Source organism: Halichoerus grypus, chromosome X (assembly GCF_964656455.1).
Source record: "Halichoerus grypus chromosome X, mHalGry1.hap1.1, whole genome shotgun sequence".
Lineage (NCBI taxonomy): Eukaryota > Metazoa > Chordata > Mammalia > Carnivora > Phocidae > Halichoerus > Halichoerus grypus.
The window spans coordinates 130,850,618-130,872,409 of record NC_135727.1 but is presented as its reverse complement, the minus strand read 5'-3'; the positions used below and the strand labels follow the sequence as shown (position 1 = coordinate 130,872,409).

General features: G+C 48.1%; 1 protein-coding gene across 1 annotated transcript in view; it reads right to left on the bottom strand.

The window, feature by feature from the left end:
* The window catches only part of DHRSX (dehydrogenase/reductase X-linked), a 148,833-nt gene that overhangs the window by 115,270 nt on the left and 11,771 nt on the right, over positions 1 to 21,792 (bottom strand). Inside the window, exon 2 of the mRNA XM_078064186.1 lies at positions 4,585 to 4,692. Within this exon, the coding sequence (XP_077920312.1) occupies positions 4,585 to 4,692 (108 nt within the window). The remainder of the gene's footprint in view (positions 1 to 4,584; positions 4,693 to 21,792) is intronic.

Sequence of the window (21,792 nt, the reverse complement as noted above, 5' to 3'; positions counted from 1 at the left end):
ACCTTTCTTTAAGCTGGGGCCATGTACATGCATGAGCTTATTTCAGAAATCCCATACAATTTTAAAATATTCAAGAGCCATCCACTGCCAGGCCACGCGTCTGGCATTCACCATCTTGGCATCAGGGATGGGTGGCCCAGTGGAATCTTACATGAAGTGGGAGAGATGCTCCATATTCCCAAAAAAAGATATCAACAGCCAGAGAAAGCGGAGGTCATCAAACCAGCAGGGGAAACTGGTCATGGTAACAGCTCCCCTTGATGGGCAGCTCGCTACTCTCCCTAAGGCATTGTATTAGAGGTATGGACACAGGCACATTTTTTGGCAAAGGTCATCTTTATCAGCTGGATATGGAACCTTGACCCTTTGCAATCACTAGAGATTTCTTACATTTACTGAGCAAATATTCCATGAGAGAGAGCACTGGACCAGAATGGAAGGTAGGCACAAGCAGAGTGGGTCTGCCTTCTGCTCATGCTTTCTGTGGGGGCCTAAGTTTAAAGATGCTGAACCCAATCCAGGGTCAGCAAACAAGGAACCTGGGGCCACACTGGACGATCTCCCGGATGCAAAAAGAAAAAAAAAAAAGATTATTGGAAGAACAGCCATGCCCGTAGCTTTAAATATTGGCAATGGTGCTTTCCTGCTATCAAGGCAGAGCTGATCATTGAGAGACACACCCAGGCAAATATTTATTATCTGGTCCACACCAGAAAAAATTTACTGGCCCCTAGTCTCAACCTTAGATGGCTGTTCATGAAGAATTATAAAGAAAGATCCTCCACCAAAACAGTATTTTGAAACTTTAAGAACTGAGATATTGTGAGATGAGAAATTTAATAATTAATGTATTTATAGCAATATTAATGTGCTTGGGTTGGATCCAGGTTCCCTTTTCAATTCTTCAGCAAGTAACTGATTGCTCTTTAAACATTAATGGACGCAGGATTGGGAAATTTGAAATTGTATACACATCTCTTAGTTTTTATTTAGTATGAAATTTATATTAAAGTGTCCAATGATAATATTTCATTAAGTGGCCTTGTATCAAACTGTCACACAAGATGAAACATTGTCCCTCTCAGAATATGTGCAATTATGCCCTGAAAGACTCGGGGAGGAAGGAACATTCACACTTGATTAGACTGACTGAGAGGATCAAACTGTGACCCATGCAGACATCAAAAGCTCTGTGGGAAAGAAGATGCAGGAGGTGAGGAGCACAGGTGGTGCTTACTCTCTTTGACTCAAGAGAAGGAGAACTTTGGTGCTGGCAGGACTGTTCCTGGTCTCAACAAACATCACCTAAATGAGGAGATAATAGGAGAGACAGGGCTCCAGTCCTCACATGCATGAGTACCACATGCTCGCTCACATGTTTTCACTGCATTGTGTCTGCAGTACATACTCCTCACTCAAGTAGACCTCAGCATGACCTAACCCCAATCTGACTTCCTAGTGACCTACCCAACTAAACTTTGTCATGACCTATCCAACTAAACCTCATCATCACAGAGACCTCCTCATCACCTAACCCAACTAGACCTCATCATCACTTACCCAATTAGACCCCACCATCACCTAACCCAATTAGACCCCATCATCACCTAACCCAACTAGACCCATCATCACCTAACCCAACTAGACCTCCTCATGACCCACCCAACTAGAACTCATCATCACCTACCCAACTAGGCCTCAACATCACCTAACCCAACTAGACCTCATCATTACCTAACCCAATTAGACCCCATCATCACCCACCCAACTAGACCTCATCACCTAGACTTCATCATCACCTAACCCAACTAGACCCCATCATCACCTAACCCAACTAGACCCCATCATCACCTAACCCAACTAGACCCCATCATCACTTAACCCAACTAGACCCCATCATCACCTAACCCAACTAGACCTCATCACAACCTACCTAACTAGACCTCATCATGACCTAACCCAACTAGACCTCATCATCACCCAACTGAACAAGACCTCCTCAGGATCCACCCAACTAGACCTCCTCATAACCTAACCCAACTAGACCCCATCATGACCTAAGCCATCTAGACTTCATCATGACCTAAACTACCACATTGAGGCAAAAAGCACAGAAATGGAACTTTTTTTTTCTTTGCATTGCAATATTGCCTAGTTTCACAAAGAATTAAGAAGATGAAGAAGACAGATGCACTAGAGAAGTCACAAGGGGCAGAGATAACCAGTACTGGACACTAGCCCCCATCTGTTCTCAGACTGGAGGGTCCCTCCCCATCCTGCTCCACCAGCTTCCTTCTGCCACTAGCTCAGGACAAGCGGGCCCTCAGAGGGGACCTACTGCTCCTTTTGTTCACAATTTGACGTCACTTTGTTTTTTTAATTTTTTAAAAATTTATTCATTTGAGAGAGAGAGCAAGAGCAGGGGGCCGGCCAGAGGGAGAGGGAGAAGCAGACTCCCCACTGAGCAGGGAGCCCGACCGGGGCTCGATCCCAGGACCCCGGGATCATGACCTGAGCCAAAGGTAGACGCTTAACCGACTGACCCACCCAGGCGCCCCCTTGACATCATTTTTATCAAGTCATCCCAGATGGTGGCAGAAATCCAAGACAGGGCAGGGGTCTCCCAGGGACCCACGTCCTTCTGCTCACATGCCTTGTCTCCCTGATGTGCTCAGGTCACAGGGAGAGATAAACACATCACAGGGATGCTAAAATGGAAGAGGAGTTCCAGAAATGCACACTCAGATGGGTCCCCTGTCCTGCAGGACCCCCACATCTGTGAACAACTGCTCTTCATCTAGGGGGATAGATATGGATGTTGGTAAAGACTGTCCTTGCAAGGACTTGTCAAAAACTGATCTATCATTTCCACATCGATTCAGACAATGGGACCTGGACACATCCCTGAAGAAAAAAACACTGGTGAGGAAAAACAACAGTGAGGTCAACCAAGAAGTAATCGTCCCCTCCCAAAGCCTGGCAAATATACACCATTCTACAGACCAGGTTGCTCATGAGAGAAAGATGCCTACATGGGTCCATGAGGGAGGAATCACTGTAAAAAACTGCACTTTTTCAAAAGAGTGACACATGGGAAGGGCCATGCAATACAAAAATTTTAAATTGTGGAGTCATGTTTTGCAAAAGTGAAAAAAAAACTCAAAGTTAGGAGCATGAGTTCATTTGATTACAGGAATGAAGGAACAGGTAAGTATACCCACGTGAGCCATGCCTCTCTGAGGACAACAGAAAGGCCACACTGGCTAGACCTGGGGGTTCCCCATCTGGGTTAAGAGCCCCCTCGGAGATCCCCTCCGCCATGGAACTCAGGGGGTCTGTGAGTTTTAACACCAACAATCAACATCATCATGGTGGCCAACCCCCAGTAGAATGTGGACAAGACACAGAAGTATGGGCAGGGTCTATGACTTGGCCACCGACACAAACCAGAGATATTTTCAGACCCAAGTTCAGGTGTTGAAGCTGTCTCAAAATAAAGTTTAAGATCATCACAGCTTCCAATCAGTAGGAGTTACTGAATCCGCCAGTAAGTCACATTATTTGTCCTATAAACATTTCGTGTCTACGATCACATGGCAAGTTTGTGTTCTTATATATTTTTATATCTGCATCTCAATATCATTTGGTTTATAATACTACAGATTTAGTTTGTGCATTTAGGCATCACTAGACACCAACGGAGTCCAAGGACCAAGCTTGTCAAGAGCCAGGAAGAAGTGGAACACATTCATATTTAAGTACCCAGCTCCAACTATTGCTTCTGACCCAAAATTATCCTTTAAAAAATGATGGCGGAGAAAAGTTGGAGGAAAAAAATGGGAGAAAGGAAGAAATAAATCATTAATGAATAAGTAAAGGACCATGGGTAATGTTACATAGAAAGTCTTAAGTGAAAGCAATCCTTAACAGCTAAAACCAGACGTATAATATGATTTCTGTAAAAACACAACACCATAAAAGGTATTAATTAAACGCGAATGATGTCAATGGGGGACATAATTAGCATGAAGTGTTTTTTTTTTTCTTTTCCAAAGGTGATGTGCACCATATTATTTTTCCCAGCGGATTAAAAATTCTACCTCCAATTCACTGGGAAAATTAACAAAAGTACAATGGGTTCATTTGAACTCTGTTCCCTTCCCCAGGCAAAGAAAATCCCTTCATTTTCCAAGAGGAGTTACACCAGGATAAGGAACAGAGAGAGAGTCTCAAAAAGAAGAATGGACAATGTAGTGTCTATGGGATGCAGTTGCAGAGGAAGCCAGTCTTTGAAAACCTGTTCAGAGTCTACACTGGGCTATGTTCTGTCTTCCCCAAATTCATAGGTTGAAGCCCAGACCCCATAAGTGCTCTCAGAATGTGACCTTATTTGGAGAGGGAGTCTTTAAAGAGGTGGTTAGGTAAAATGAGGTCAGTGAGGTGAGTCCTCATTGCACTAGGACCGGAGTCCTTATAAGGACATCCTTAGGTGTTTCCCAGATCTGTTTTACCTATAAGGAAATCACTGTTTCTATATAAGCAAACAACTGGGTATCTTCCATTAGCCAACAATACAATCATCACCTATGATCACATGCATGCCGAGTCTCGCCAGATGCTTCGCCGTGGAGTAGCCGATTCCATCCGTGCCTCCGGTCACTATAGCAACACGGCCAGGTTGTGGGGCCAAAACTGCAGAAGAAGAAAAAGAAAAAACAAATCAAAGTGAGTTTTAGAAGTGGAGTCCACGTATGGAAGAATTCAGCCACAGGAGAACGCCCCATGGGCCCTAGGTGTCATGGTTCAGCATCTGTAGTTAGATTCCTCGTGGATTCCTGCAGGCTCCAGAGGCAGGAATGTAATAGGGTGGATTAGCCCTGAGTCATTCCAGCCTGGTCAAAGACACCTGATAAACGCTTGCTCATCCCCAGCCAAGGGCTTGGCAGGAACCGACTGGAGTATCAGCAAAATGACTGGCAGAAAGGTCGGGAGCAAGCGTGGGAGTAGCGTTTACGAGCGCAGATGAGAGTCCAGGGTCAACGCTCCCAGGCAACATGGGACAGGATGTAGGTTTTACTATTACTCAGGTATGGAGAAGGACAACAGACCAGGTGATGAGTGCCTGTTGTTGCAAAGCTAGTTTGTTGCACACAGTTCCCAAGACGAGGGGGCATGCCGTGCCACGACGCACCACGGGGCCACACGGGGAAGCAGCAGGGTGGGTCAGGAGGCAGAGGGACACAGAAATGTGGACAGGAGTCTTTACTGTGGGAAGAAATGGGTCAGGGAAGCAGGTTCAGCAACTTCAGCATGGGCTGGTGTGAATAATTTCAGTAGATTCTGGGTCACAAAGGCTGTCCCTACGTGTGTGTCCCTGGCCCTGCGGTGATTTGCGTGGGTAGGGTGGACAGTGGCCAACAATGTGGTCACGGACGTGGTGGGCCGAGGGCTGTGGATTGCCTGGTTTGCACTGGAGAAGCAGAGGGAGAGGAAGAGAAAATCTCAAGCAGACTCCATGCTGAGCACAGAGCCCAATGCGTGTCAAGAGTCAGACCCTGAGATCTCAAGACCCTGAGATCATGACCTGAGCCAAAACCAAGAGTCAGACGCTTAACCGACTGAGCCACCCAGGCGCCCAAAGATGAACTTTTTAAAAACGGTGTTGGGACACGTAAATAGACATTTGGAAAAAAGGCAAAATTAGACTGATACCTCATATAGTACACATCAAAATTAACCAAGGGGTAGAAGTTACACAATGAACATATTAGGGGAAAAAAGCATGTATCCATCTATCTTTAACCTCAGAGTATGAAACAGCTTCCTAATTATAAGTCAAAGTTGAGAAGAATAAGTAGACAAATTTCCCTACTAAAATAATTTTGCATGGAAAAAAAAAACCCACGCCCAAAGCAAAGTTAGAAGTAAATGATAAATTAGAAAAAAAAATTTGCAACCCTGATCACATGCAAAGGGCTATTTTCCTAATATGTAAAGAGTTCTTACAAATCAAGAAAAACAACACCCTATCAAGAAAATGGGTGAACATAATTGTGTATATGAAAACATACAACATGGTCCTTACAAAGGTGTGTGAGTTTTTACCCAAAAAGAGAGATGTTCACAAAAACTCACTGGACACCATCGGACTTGACAAGCCCAAGCACTGTGACACCACACTTCTCTGACACAGTGCTGGTGAGCAGGTGCTTGTGTATGCCATGGGTAGGAATGCGAGAGGGGAAAATCCCAACGTGGGTAGGGATCCTCGGGCAATATCTAGTGCAACCTGAAACGCATTCATCCATTGATGAAGCAAAATCACTTCCAGGAATGTGCCCTGGAAATCCACAGTGGACCCCATGTTTCTCACTGCAGCCATGTCCCTGGTGTCCACAGTCACAGAGGGAGCAGTCCTGAGTGGCCCAAGCGCAGGTGAGAAATTCCACCTGCAGTCACGATGGGCCGGGAAGACATCCATCACATTGGAAAGGTGATCATTTCGGGGTTCTCAAGCTCACGGTGGTGCTCCCGGCTGGTACGTTCATGACCCCTACGATAAACCATGATGGTATTAGGGAATAATGCTCTGAAAGAGCTCATGGTTTTGTGGGACATCATGCAAGCACTAAGTGCTTGTGTGCGCTTCTAACTGTGGTATCCACACCCATGGAGGAGGCCTCTCCACTGTTGGGAAGAATCCCCATGCAACATGGAGGCCATTCACAGTCAACACTTAGTCTCAGACATATGGGCCCAGGGGTGGTCATCTGTGCTCATGGTCCCATCTAGACAGCTTTTGTGTGCCCTACGTGGGAAGAACAACCCTCTGCACCTACATACTTTGGCTGGCCTCCTCCCCCCTCAGCCAGTGTTGCCCAGGCACACACACCTTGTCTCAGGTTCCCTGTTCCTCACTACCTGGCCCAGTGGCAGGTGCCAGGCTGGTGTTCCATGAATGTTCATTGACTAAATTAATGAGCTAACCCATCCATTGTTGGATCAAGCAGAGATGGAAGGCCACTCCCTACCCTGAAACAGCAAAGGAAATGTGCCACGATGTAAATGTGGGTGTCTCCTCCCCTAAAATTCATATGTCGAAGGCCAACCCTCCAAGGGATTGGATTTGGAGGGTGGAGGTGGGGGTTCTTTGGGAGGTGATCAGGTCACGAGGGCAGAGGTGGGGTCTTTGGAAGGTCATCAGGTCATGAGGGTGGAGGTGGGGGTCTTTGGGAGGTGATCAGGTGATGAGGATGGAGGTGGGGGTCTTTGGAAAGTGATCAGGTGATGAGGGTGGAGGTGGGGGTCTTTGGGAGGTGACTAGGTGATGAGGATAGAGGTAGGGGTCTTTGGGAGGTGATCAGGTGATGAGGGCAGAGGTGGGGTCTTTGGAAGGTCATCAGGTCATGAGGGTGGAGGTGGAGGTCTTTGGGAGGTGATCAGGTGATGAGGGTGGAGGTGGGGGTGTTTAGGAGGTAATCAGGTCATGAGGGTGGAGGTGGGGTCTTTTGAAGGTGATCAGGTGATGAGGGTGGAGGTGGGGGGTGTTTGGGAGGTGACCAGGTCATGAGGGTGGAGGTGGGGGTCTTTAGAAAGTGATCAGGTGATGAGGGTGGAGGCAGGGGTCTTTGGGAGGTGACTAGGTGATGAGGGTAGAGGTGGGGGTCTTTGGGAGGTGATCAGGTCATGAGGGCAGAGCCTCCATGATGTAATCAGTGTCCTTATAAAGGAGACCCCAAGGAGGCCCCTGGCCCCTTCCACCGTGCAAGGACCCAGCCAGAAGAACACCATCTACAAATCCAATCTGCCAGCACCTTAATCGTGGACATCCAGCCAGCACAATGGTGGGAAGTAAGTGTCTGCTGGTGAAGACCCCAGTCCATGGTGTTTCTGCTATGGCGCCCCAAATGGGCTAAGACAAGATGCCCTCATCCCAGGCAGATCCCTTGGCTAATGCTCAGGACACATTGAGAAACAGATGTATGGGAGGAACGGGCATGATGACAGAGCACCATCTACACCCCCTGCCCCAAGAACGGGGGTCAGGGGGACCAAGAAACTGCAGTGACCCCTGGACCCGGGCCAACCCTTTAGCTTATAAGTGAGAAATGGGCACAGGAACCCTGAAGTAGCTCCAGTGCTAAGAGCAGCAGGTGATCTTCCAGAATGCTCTCCCGAGGACAGCATTGTCTTCTTCACAAAGAATGCTCCTTGGCCTTAGGTACTAAGTATGAAAGGTACTTGCACGGATCAGAGACAGGAGGTGCAGAACGGAGACCCTACTCCAGTCTAGCACCACGTTTCTGGGTTGACAGAGCGAGGCAGCGAAATGTCTTTCAAGGCCCGTGGTTGCTTGTTCCATACCCCGAAGGTGGTTTCCTACCCCACGTGTCTGTGTCCAGTGTCACCAGAACCTTCCATTCACCTGGATCGAGGATGGCACAGATCCTCAGATTGTTTTCTCCCAATGCCATGATGCATCAAGCAAGTCTGATCGGCTTCCCGCCAAGCGCGGTTCAGCCGACTCAAGGGTCCCTGAAGTTATCTCCCAGCTGATACCGTAATTCTGAGTCCCAAGTGCCATAAGTGAGTTGACCCTGGAAATCTAAAAAGATTTTATCTCTACGTAGCTCATCATGTGTGTTTCAGGACGTTGAGTGGAAGAGCCCACAGAGCACTTGGACCACAGGTGAGAAGCAGGAGCTCCAGGTCATAATCGAGGGTATGGATTTCTAATAGGATTACAACGCCTCTCCAAGAGGGCATCGGTGGGCCATGGCGGGAAGGAGCACAAGGCTGAGCTAGCCAGGACTCCAACCGCCTGCTCAGCCTGCCAATCAGTCCTATCATCTACGATACAATCATCCCAAACACAGTCAACTGTCCAATGACGGGCATATGGGACGAGTCTGTCCCCTCTCCCCAACCTGGCTGGATATCCATTGAGAACCAGCGCCACCCAAACACAAACGTATTATCCTACAGTTCTGGAGGTCACAAATCCCCATCTCAAGGTCATCTGATTGGCAATCTTAATTTCCATCTTTAATTGTTATTCCCTTTTAGCCTCGTGAGGATATGACATAGAGTTTCCAGGGCTTAGGACACCAACATCTTTGGGGAACATGATTCCATCCACCAAAATTGGAAACCAAAATGACTGTGCACATGACTCAGATGGAGAAGCCTAACCTTGTGTCAGCTCATTCTATTAAATGGCCCCAAAGTAACAACAGGAAGACATGGGATTGGAACCAGAACACCCCCTATCAGGACTCGGCATGCAGGAGATGGTTCTCAAAATGGAAAAACGCGCCCCGTGGAAACAAATCACACCAAAGACAGGCAGTGGCAAGAACGGGGTGCTCCAAAGCCAGTAATTATTGGCCGTACCCTGGAAATATATGTCCTTGTTGGTAAAGACAGGAGGGGACTGGTTTACAGGGAAAACCCGCACAGCCGTTTCCATGCTGATCCATAAATACACGGATGAATCTACACTTCACAAACAATTGTGATTTACGAGACACAGAAATCACCAAAGTGGGATAAATGGCACCAACTGCTCGAGGTCATGAGTGTTGTTTCTGGACATAAAAACTTACAACGGAAAACTTAATTTTGCAAGACATTACTAAGCCTTCTCCTACTGCATATCACTTGTCCTTTAGAAAAAGAACACTTGTATTTTCCCAACTTAAAACTTTAAACATACGCATTCCCTGGCCGTTAAGCTTTCCAGGATTAACCGAAATAGAAATGATTTAAAATTTAAAAAAATTTCAGGTTAAATGTTGAACACGCCAAAGTACAATGTATAAAAGTTGGTTATACAGTGCACGTGAATAAGGGGTGGGGGCAATCAAAGAAATCCTACAACTCAGTCCCTGAGTTAGATTTGAACCAGCCGGGAAGATTAAAAATCGTCTGCACCTCTGCTGATCATAAGACCCCTCCCATGGAGCTCCGAGCGCAAATTCAGCTCTGAGCTTCCTAGCAGCCAAAGAGAAAAGGGAAACAATGTCAGAGATGGTTCTGAGCAGCTGACCCAGTGCCTCCCCCCAACACTGGCCTCTTATTGGCCTAAAACCCACGCTGTTTTATATCACAGGGCTCCAACACGGGCATCCCGTCCAACGGAAATGCTCACCCGTGATGGGAACCCTCCATGCTGGACCCTCACCAGCGAGAGTGGGAACATGGCAGCTATCTGATTCTGGATGAAACAGCTCTCACCCGTCCAAGCTCTGGGCTCGGTGCACACATGGCTGCCAAGCCATCCAAGCCGGACTCGGACGCTGGCCTCCCCAGATGGCACCACTGACCCTGAGGGCCCATGCAGCACGCCCACGCTGGGTCCCACCCCGTGTCCCCTCCATGGAGCTCAGCGCAGGGCTTGCAAAACCCCAGGTCAGGAGCAGAATGCAGAATGGGAGCTCCTGTTGGAGACGCACCGCCAACGCTTCCCGGCGCTTTCCAAGTCCTGAAAATGAGCACGCTTTCTTCTTTCTTTTCTCCTGAAACGTCCTGCGTGCGCCTGTCGGGTTTTCTTACAAAGGAAGAGAAGTGTGTCTGCCATTGTTTTGTGAAGGCATGAAGGTTATTCGTTGTCAATTTAAGATACGGCATTGGAAGGCATTCTTGAACTACGATGTGCACTCATGTGCATGGAGGATTACCGAGAACACGAAGGCATGGGGCAGGTCAGAGACGGGTCCGCCCCTTGTGGACGGACAGACGGCATAAGCCCCTCCCAAATGCAGGGACTGCCCCAAAACGTGGAGGGTGGTGGGGAGGGCACTGAGAACATCTCCGCAGGGACTTTAAAATTCCTCCTCCCAGAGAGGAGGCAGGAGGTGAGGACGGCCTGCATGCAGGCACACAGGGGTCCTGGGGAGTTCAGCTTGCTTCCAGAGGAGGGGGGTGGGGATGTGAGCTGTGTGAGGTGGGGAAGGACCTGCAAGCATCGTGCAAAGGGGAGGGGAGGACACAAGGCGGGTGCAGGAGGAGGGAATGCTGAGGAAGCGTTTGGAAACAAGACTGAGGGCCGCTTGGCCCAATGGGCAGGAGAGATGGAGGCAGACAGGTGGTGGGCGGGGCCAGAGCTACCTGCTGTGGGCCCCCCCAAGGTGTCGGGGCTCATCCCTGCATGCCAGGGAGACCCCATCCCTGTTGACCTGCTACGTCCACGTCCTGTAAGCCCAAATGTGTCCACCATCACCGTGCACACCATGCTTTCCCGATAAATGCAGTGAACTTCTTGTTCTGCAATGTGCATCCCAATTCCTCCAGGACCAGCTCAAGAGGAATCCCCACCAGTCCCCACGTAGGATTTTTTTCTTATACAAGCCCAAAGCCCTGCAGAGCCCCACGGACACCCAGTAACACCACTGGCCGCACCATTAGGAAACTGGTGGACGCAGACACGAAACCAAACTGCCCTCGGAAGACTGGTCTTGATCGCTCACCCTGCACATAGCTGCTGAGGTTTAGAGACGCTGAATCCTATACGTTTATACACACGTGCACTGAAATGCACCCATTACACGCGTCTCAGATGCCGGCTCCCAGTCTGCATGAGGCAAGGGCATCACAGGGAGGAAGAGAGGCTGCTCCATCCTGGATCCCGCATGAACACTGGGGTCTGCACCTGCTCCATCGGCATCCTGGAGTTTCCCAAGCACACAGAAGGTTGAACAAGTCATGGCGGCCAAAACCCAAGGAGGAAAGGAGAAGGTACACCCGGTGCAAAGTGGGTGGAGAGACTGCCCAGAGAAAGGCACTGGAGTCGAGGTCAAGGGACTCAATTCTCTGGAATCCACCCATGCCAAGGGTGAGCCTACACGTCCTGATGTCTGGTGAGGACACTGGCTGTGGGCCAATCCCAGTCTCTCCCAGAGAGCTGACTTCCAAAGCAAGACGCCGACACCACCACCCCGCCCCCCGCCACCTGCCCAAGAGGGTCCAGGCGTCACACTGTCAAGTCCTCAGTCCCCCACCTTGCAGCTGCCTTTCCCTCCCGCCGAGCCCGGAACAACCGTATCACAGGTGTTAATGTCACATCTTCCGGAATAGTTGATTTTATGTGTCTAATTAGCTGGGCCACGGTGCCCAGAAACGCACTCGAACATCATTCTGGGTGTTTCTGTGAAGCTGGGTCTTTTTATTTATTTATTTATTTATTTGGATGTGATTAACACTGAAATCGGCAGTCTGTGAGTAAAGCAGATTTTCCTCCCTGGTGTGGGTGGACCTCGTCTAATCAGTTGATGGCGTTCATAGCGCAAAGACTGATACCCCCTGAGCAAGAGTCCATTCCCCAGCAGATACCCTTCAGACTCAAACTGTAAATCTGCCCTGGGTTTCCAGCACGCTGGTCCACCCTGCAGATTGTGGGTTTAACAAGTCTCCATAGTTGTATGAGCCAATTCCTTAAAATGATTAAAATTTTAAAAATATACATATGTGGGGGGGATGTATATATACCTATATATAGAGGTGATAGATATGTCATATATATATGTTTATATATATATATAAAGAGAGAGATGATCAATAAGATGGGTGGATGATGGACTGATGGATGATGGATAGAAGGATGGATAGATGGGTATATGAATGGGTAGATGGATGGCTGGATGATGGATGGATGGATGGATGAATGGATAGGTAGGTAGATGGATGGATGGATGGATGGATAGATAGATAGGCCAGTGCTGGTTCCCCCCTGAGGACTCTCTCCTTGGTGTGTAGACCCTGTGTTCTCCCTGTGTCCTTACATGGTTGTCCTTCTGTGCATGTCTGTGTCATCCCCTCTTCTTATAAGGACCCCAGTCCTATGGGATCAAGGCCCACCCTACTGACCTCATCTTAACCTGACCATCTGCAGAGACCCTATTTCCAAAAAGATCCCCTTCCCTGGTACCAGGGGCTAAGACTTCAACATACCTTTTTTTGGGGGGGCACAATCCAAACCCTAGAAATCGGTGCACATTCATGCACACAGCCGTGCAAGGACACCCCAGCCTGGCTAGCGGGGCTCCCTAGGAGCACAGGTGAGCTGGCCACTCTCCCCACTCCTTTATCTCCCAGATGCTAGTCAGTTCCAGCCCAGATGCCTTCTACGCTTCCCCCCAAAACCCGGTTGCCAACAGATGCATGGGATCGCTGTCCATCACCTTGCATGCCACCATCTGTCCTGCAGAGCAGCGTCCACCACTGGCAGGTCCCACAGGCCAGCTCACCTCCGACGGGGACCAGAGGGAGCTGTGGGGAGGTGCAGCTGTCACCCGATCTGCACCACACCAGGCTGCACCGGGACAGCAGCTGCCCGAACGCACGGCGAGGCCGCCCGGGGACAACGCTCAATGCCTGTTGCTTTCGTCCCCAAACCACCCAGCTCGGCAGCCTCACGGTCCAACGGTGCACCTCCGACGTGTTTGGGGGGCAAGCCCACAACTCAAATAGCAAGAAAAGCAACAAGCACCTCCCAAGACTGCTTGGCAAAGGCAAGATGTTTGCAGGCTGTCCTGAGAAGGAGCTCCCATCCTGAGCCCGGACTATGTTTAGAGCCCTCGTGGGTCATTTTTCTTTTTTAAGAACTCCGATGTGGAGGGTTGACCTCATGCCTCGGCGAGGGCCAACATGTAGGGAAGCAGTAACATGACAGCTCCCCGCATCCTCAGCTCACTGACCACAGCACAGGAAACAAGACACAGCCCCAATAAAGATTTGAAATATTTAAAAATATTATTTAAATAATTTACATATTCAAACACTTGGAATATTTAAATATTGTTTAAATCATTTACAGATTCAAATATTCAGATAATTTAAATATTCAAACATTTGGAAGATTTAAAATTATTTAAATATTTGAATTATTTTTATTCCATTACTTACGTATTATTTACTTTAATAATTCTATTTGAATAATTTAAATTTTCAAATATTTGAGATTTTAAAATATTGTTTAAGTAATTTACAGATTCAAATCCTTGAAATATTAAAATACTGTTTAAATCATTTACAGATTCATGGGGTGCCTGGGTGGCTCAGTTGGTTAAGCAACTGCCTTCGGCTCAGGACATGATCCTGGAGTCCCGGGATCGAGTCCCACATCAGGCTCCCTGCTCAGCAGGGAGTCTGCTTCTCCCTCTGACCCTCCTCCCTCTCATGCTCTCTGTCTCTCATTGTCTCTCTCGCAAATAAATAAAATCTTAAAAAAAAATTAAAAAAAAAAAAAAAAATAAATCATTTACAGATTCAAATATTCAAATAATTAAATATTCAAATATTTGAAAGATTTAAATTATTTGAATTATTTTTATTTATTATTATGTATTATTACATTTTGAATATTTGAATTATTTTTATTTATTATGTATTTATTACTTATTTAAATAATTTTATTTAAATAATTTAAGTTCTCAAATATTTGAAAGATTTAAAATATTGTTTAAATAATTTACAGATTCAAATACTTGAACTACTTAATATATTTTTTAAATAATTTACATATTTTGATACTTGAAAGATTTATAATATTGTTTAAATAATTTAAATACTCAGACACTTGAACTGTTTAAAATATTGTGTAAATGATTTAAATATTTAAACATCTCAAATATTTAAAAATCCGATAATCAACACAGAAGGGAACGCGCTGGTGGCTGGTTTTCAGTGGATGATCTCTCCACGACCATGTCTTTTCTAAGGACCACGCAGAATTCGTGCAGGGAGACGTCGGATAATGCGGAGCACATAAAGAAAAGGTCTCGTTCTAAAGAGCTGAACATGCATCAGGTAATATCAAAAGGCAAATGACAGAGTGCAGGGCGTAGAAGAAAGGGGGCATTCTTCTCCCATAAAGGGGTCTTGTGAAAGAATATGACCATCTACTCTCCTCCTCCCCCCAGAAGAGACAAAGAAAATGAACAAGGGAGTCCTGGACAGTGAATTAAAACATTCACGTGTAAAACACTCTGCGGAAACACAGTCCTTTAACGAAACACGATGGAAGTAGGCAGGTGACTCGCGCTCATCCATCACAACAGCTGGGTCCGCCCCTACACCCCCAGGATTGCTTGGCCCCTGGAAAAAAAAAAAAGTGCATGCTTGCACCAAAACGATGCGTTTGGCCCCAAGACTGTGTCTTTTCAGCAGACGGGCTGCCGAGGGCCGTGCAAAGTGGGCGTGCGTGCGTATTCTCTTTGACCCGGCACCTCCTGTGCTGAGAACGCATGCCACGGACACACTCCCACGGGTATGCAAAGATGCTCGAACATAAAAGATGCAATGCCCGCCTTGTTGACAAGACAAAGATCTAAAAAAATAAAAATTTTAAAAAAATTTTTTAAAAATTTTAAAAAAAGACAAAGATGTTCCGTGTGAATGCCGTTTTATGCAACAGTCTTCACAGGTGTTCTTGCAAAAGAAAGCCTTATTGTTCTAGCGACAACGGGGAGGACCCTCCAGGGAATTATGCTGAGTTTGGCAGGGGGTGGGGGGGAAGCAATTTTAAAAGGGTTGCATTGTGCGTGACTCCGTTTATGTGACATTCTTGAAATGATCACATTGTGCAAATGCAGAATGGATGAGTGGTTGGCCGTGGGTGAAGGACGGATGGAGGTAGGAAGGAGGTAGCGAAGCTATAGGAAGGGAGCATTTGGGAATCCAGTGGCGGCAAACGCACCCTGTGTTTTGACCATGATGGGGGATTCACTACCCTCCACGTGCAAAGAGATCCCAGACTGCCAACCCCACCAACACAGAGGTGGCTCCCCACGAAAACGAGAAATGTGGATAAAAGAGCAATGGGTTGCCTCCCTGCTGACACGTGCGTTGGGATCACGTACTATATAGATTTGCAAGACGTTATCCCTGCGGGAAAATCAGGGAAAGGGTACACGAGATTTCTCCATATTCTTTCTCGCAACTGCACGGGAATTACAGCGATCTGCAAAAAGTCTAATGAGTTCGTGCCATAGGATACAGTCCACTTTTCAAAACACAGATTTAAAAACAAAGAAGTCTTTGCCGTCTTGGCTCCTGTCCCGTTGTGTTGGAAATGCCCGTGTGTCTTAGGGCTCCCATCGGAGCTGCTGTTAATTGCACGCCCTGGTCCTTTTCTCAAATGCTGAGGACTGCACACACCTGCTTCCGTCTGCCGTCAAGACACAAGGTGGACACCAGGGGCAGGTGTGGTGCGAACCCAGAGCATGGGCACCAACACCAACTCTGTTCGGATGCTGATGGATGCTACATGTTTCCTGCCCTAGGCAGACCTGTGCGAGCCACCTTAAATTCCTCGTGGACGCAGGAGGGTCTCATGTGCCTTCCATCCCCTGCCATTAAATAATATGTTCGCATTCCCCACTGGGAAATGAGAATGGCACTCTGTAGAGCAAGCACCCAAAATGATGCTCAGCATCGTCCTCAAAAGGGAAACGCAAACCAAAGCCACAGGCAGACACTGCTTCAGGTCCGCTAGCATGGGTCTTATTTTGGGGGGGAATAAGAACATCACCGAGCAAAGGCTGACGAGCAGGGAGGGAAATTGGGACCATTCTGGGTGACTGGTGGGCACGGAAAATGCTGCGGGCACTTTCGAAAAGCAGCGGAGAAAGCACATGGCCCGGCGATCCCACTCCTCGGTGTCCTTCCATCCAGGAGACACGGAAGCAGGTGTCCACACACATACACGTGCGGGGAGGCTCAGAGCACCAGGGAGGTGTGAACAGCCCACGTGCCCACCAGTGGATGAATGGATACACAACCCGGGGTCCATCCGTGGACGGAATAGGACTCAGCCGTGAAAAGGAACAGAGCTCTGATACCTGCTGCCTCATGGATGGACCGTAAGGACACGATGCTCAGGGACAGAAGCCACACTCCCAAGCGCACATAGGACATGGATTCCGTTTCTATGAAATACTCAGTACAGGAAAACAAAACAACCACCGTGTTGAGAACATGCCCATGAGCTTTCCGAAATTTTGTGCAAGCACCTCTGCCATTAGACGTGCACAATGTCTTGCCAACTAATCTTCATAAAAGTGGGGGAGAGGGACGCCTGGGTGGCTCAGTTGGTTAAGCAGCTGCCTTCGGCTCAGGTCATGATCCCAGGGTCCTGGGATCGAGTCCCGCATCAGGCTCCCTGCTCAGCGGGAAGCCTGCTTCTCCCTCTGCCTGCCGCTCCTCCTGCTTGTGATCTTTCTCTCTCTCTGACAAATAAATAAATAGAATCTTTAAAAAAAAAAAAAAAAAAAAAAAAAAAAGTGGGGGAGAAAATCCAATAATAGGTTCATATGCACTACGAGAAAGGGAATGACCTGGGGGCCAGGTCAGTCAAGCTTATATTAGAAACAGTGTTTAGGGGCACCTGCATGGTGCAGTCGGTTAAGCGGCCGAGTCTTGATTTCGGCTCAGGTCGTGATCTCAGGCTCCGGGCTCAGCAGGGAATCTGCTTGAGATCCTCTCTCTCTGTCTGCCCCTCCCCCCAGCTCTTTCTCCCTCAAATAAATAAATAAATCTTAAAAAAAAAAAAAAAAAGAAAGTGTTTATAACGTGACGGTCAAGAAAGGGACCATCCAAACAAAGCCAAGTATTTTCTACGCACATATCCTTGGATTCCAATAAACCATGAAGAAAGGATCCAAAGGAGAAAGATAAGATACAAACTAGTACGTAATATAGGATTATGTTTGAAAGGTATTCATGTTATAGGGCGATAAATCAAAGCGTCACAGCAATATAAAAAAAAAAAATCACATCCACCAGCAAAGGGGAGGTCAGACTGTTTTCTCACAAAGCCTTCAACTGATCGGACAAGGCCCACCTGCACTACAGAGGCTCATCTGCAGAATTCAAAGTGAAGGCATTGACAGTGGGCATGGTGACCAAAGGTGATGCGTGTTTTGCACGAGGTGGAGATGCTTGGCACTGGGGCCCTACCACACAATGCAATAAAAGATTTGTAGATATGTGCTCTCCAGCTTAGAAGGGGTCCAGCCCTGTGTCCCTTACACATAAAGGATGTATTAGTCAAGGTTCTCCCAAGAAACACATCAAAAGACTATGTGGAGAGAGAGACATAGATTTAATTTAAGGAATTAGTTCATGTAACTGTATATATTTTAGTCTCTATTCTGCAGGGTCGACCAGCACGCTGAGACCCAGGGATGAGCTAATGTTGCAGCAAGAGTCCAAAAGCCGCCTGGAGACAGAATTTCCTCTTCATCCGGAGAGGTCAGTCTGCTTTCTCACAAGCCTTCAAGTGATCAGACAAGGCCCACCGATCCAAGGGAAAAAGATAAGATACAAACTAGTATGTAATGTAGGATTATGTTAGAAAGGCATTCATCTTGTAGAGCAATAAATCAAAGCGTCATAATGAGGTCAACAAAAAAATCACATCCACCAGCAAAGGGGAGGTCAATCTGTTTCTCACAAAGCTTTCAACTGATCGGACAAGGCCCACCGACCCTAGAGAGAGTCTCCTGCTTTACTCAAAGACTACTGATTGCAGTGTTAACCTCATCTAAACATACTTTCTGAGCAACATCTAAACTAGTGTTTGACCACATGTGTACACACATGGTCCAGCCAAGATGACATAAAATTAACCATCACAACATACACATCGTTCCATGCAACAAAGGTGTAGACCAACAGCTATCACCCAGAAGCTTGGAGCCCCCTACGTGAGTGAGCTCCTTCGTGAGCGAAGCCACTGCCTCGAGCGAGGACAACGGGGGGACCAGAACGGTAATCCCCAAAAAAGCACTGGGCGGAAGCCAAGACCCAGACGCCCTGTGCATGGCAGGCTCCCTGGAAAGGGAGGACCTCCTTATTGAACGTGCTGGTGGAGCGAAGCCTGAGGTCAGCAACAGAAATGGCAGGGACCCAGGTGGGGGACGGCCAGCTGAGCCAGAGGAGTGTGGATGATGCACCAACATGGCGCCATGGTCATGAGTGGAGGACCGGGTGTCCAGCGCATACCAGCGCATCTCAACACCATGATACACCAGCGCAGATGTCAGGCAAATAAGTCCTTGTGCCTCCAATGGTGGTAGAAGAGGGAGAACTGGAGCCAGACGCTGGGCTGTCTTCCGCCCAACAAGCTTGCCTTGTGTGGTCATAAGCCTTCCGTCCCAGAGCCGCCTGCCTCAAACAGCAGGAAGACAATACCGTCAGAAAACTGTTTTTCACATGTTCTGACCCCAAAGGGACCAGGGCATAATGTGCTCTCTTCGGAAAGACGATGCAGGTGACCTTCAGCAGGTGGATGGCTGATGCGTAAGGTGCAGTCTGTTCAGGCAAGGGGAGTATTATTCAGTGCTAAATAGAAATGACCTATCAAGCCATGAGAAGCCACAAAGTTACCTTATGTGCATCCTGAGAAGGGAAGGAAGCCGGTCTGAAAAGGCTCCATCCTGCGTGATTCCGGCTCTAGGACATTCCAGAAAAGGAAAACCACAGAGACAGAAGAAAGATCAGTGGTCGGCCGGGGATGGGGGACGAGGGATGGGCAGGTGCAGCACTGAGGATTTTTACGGAGGTACCAGTCATCTGCGTGACTCAGTAATGATGCACACGTGTCATTGCACATGTCTGCAAACCCACAGTATGTACAACCCCAAGAAGAAGCTCTAACGTAAAGCATGCATGTGGGTGCAAATGATGTGTTCGTGCGAGTTCATCGATTGTAGGAAACGTACCATCTATGGGGCAGGTATGGATGCTGGGGAGGCCACGCATGTGTGTGGTCATGGGGGCACACGGGAAATTTCTGTATGTTCCCCTCAATGTTGCTACTGGATATATTTAAATGCATGCCGGGTATGTTTTTATTTTAGGCTGTACCTAAAACCGCTCTAAAAATAAAAAATAAAATCTATTAATTAAAAAACAAACATGATGTTGAGGAAGGGTGAACACCCAAGGACACGGCTGTCTGGGGGGATCCCCGGTGGTGTGAGGATAAACGGGAAGAAGAAAACATGCCCCATGTGGAAAACACAGGGTGTTTTCCGGGCGTGTTGTTGGTATTTCCAAGGAGCACCGTTGTGCAAGTGGGTATGAGCTCCACCCCTACTGTGCGCTGGGAGCAAACCGTGAGCACTTTGGGAAAGCAGTGTGGTTCCTGGGGAGCATGGATGGGACCCAGCCCAGCTGCACCCACTCAGGTACTTGTGGGAACCAACTCGTGTAAGGGTTCATCACACATGGATTGAGGGAAGCTCAGAGAGCTGGTTACACATTCCTCCTGGGTGTGTCTGTCTGCGAGGGTGTTTCTGGAAGAGCCGAGCATTGCATCCGGTGCAGAGTAAAGCCAAGGGCCTTCTGCACTGTGGGTGGGCCTCATCTAATCAGTTGACGGTCTGAAAAGCATCAGAGAACGTGCAGGAAGGGGGAGAATGCGCCATACGAGCTCTTGGTTCTGTTTCTCTGCACATCCCTGACTCACACAGCCTGCATTAACACCCTAGAAAAGAGCGGCTTTAAAACAACACACACTTATTTCTCAAGGTCCTGGAGGCTGGAAGTGGGAGATCCAGGTGCCGGCTGGTTCAGTGTCTGGTGAAAACCCACCCCCTGGTTTGTCAACGGCTACCTTTTTGCTCTGACCTCACATGATGAAGAGGCAGAGCTCCAGCATTTCTCCAGACTCTTTTCCTCCACGAGCATCACTCCCTGCTCTGCCCACCATGACCCCAATTGTGTATCTGCACCTCCTGTCCTCCCACGTGTCCAGGCTTAATGCATTCAAACTCCCTACTGGGGTGGCCAGGAAAAGACAAGGCCAGGGAGGGGCTCAGCCAGCCTGCCACCCACACCCTCGCCAGCCCCTCCAAGGGGGTGTCCTTCATGCTGGACACCAGCCAGGCAGTCTGTTTTGGCTCAGATGCCCGCACCCTGGTGTCTTTGCCCTGCCTGGACCTCCCCATGTGTGCCCCGCTGGAGAACCCCTCTCCAGGCTCACAGCCCAGCCTGTAAGGAACAGGCTCCTCTTCGGGGAGGTCCCAAGGCAGCCAACATCCACTCTGCCCATGCCCTGCAGGGCCCTGCCTTAGTGTCCCCTCCAGGTGGCTGACTTTGCAGTCTGTCTGACCCTAATGTCTTATCTCCCTAGCCAAATGTGTGTGAAGGGCTGGGAGCCACGCCAGCCTGAGTGCAGGTTGGTGCTCTACCCAACTCTCCTGGCACAGAAGCTTGAAAGGTCCAGTCCTTGGATGTTCCCTGTGACCTGCGGAGGCTGGACTGTAGGAATCACATGGTTCCTTCCAGCGTGATTTAGAAAGTGAGCAAAATTGCAAATCCGTGACACATCAATTGATGACAGCTGTCCCATAAGGAAACATCATCAACCCATTAAATGTCATGGAGGTAGAATAAAAGTCACTCAATGCACCTTCAGTTTAACCACAAAAGGATAGTATGGATGGATGGATGGATGGATGGAAGGAAGGAAGGAAAGAAGGAAGGAAGGAAGGAAGGAAGGAAGGAAGGAAGGAAGGAAGGAAGGAAGGAAGGAAGGAAGGAAGGGAGGGAGGGTGAATGGATGGATGGATGGATGAGTGGATGGATGGATGGATAAATGGATGGATGGATGGATGAATAAATGGATGGATGGATGGATGGATGAGTGGTTGGATGGATGAATAAATGGATGGATGGATGGATGGATGGATGGATGGATGGATGGATGGATGAGTGGATGGATGGATGGATGAGTGGATGGATGGATGGATGAGTGGATGGATGGATGGATGGATGGATGAGTGGATG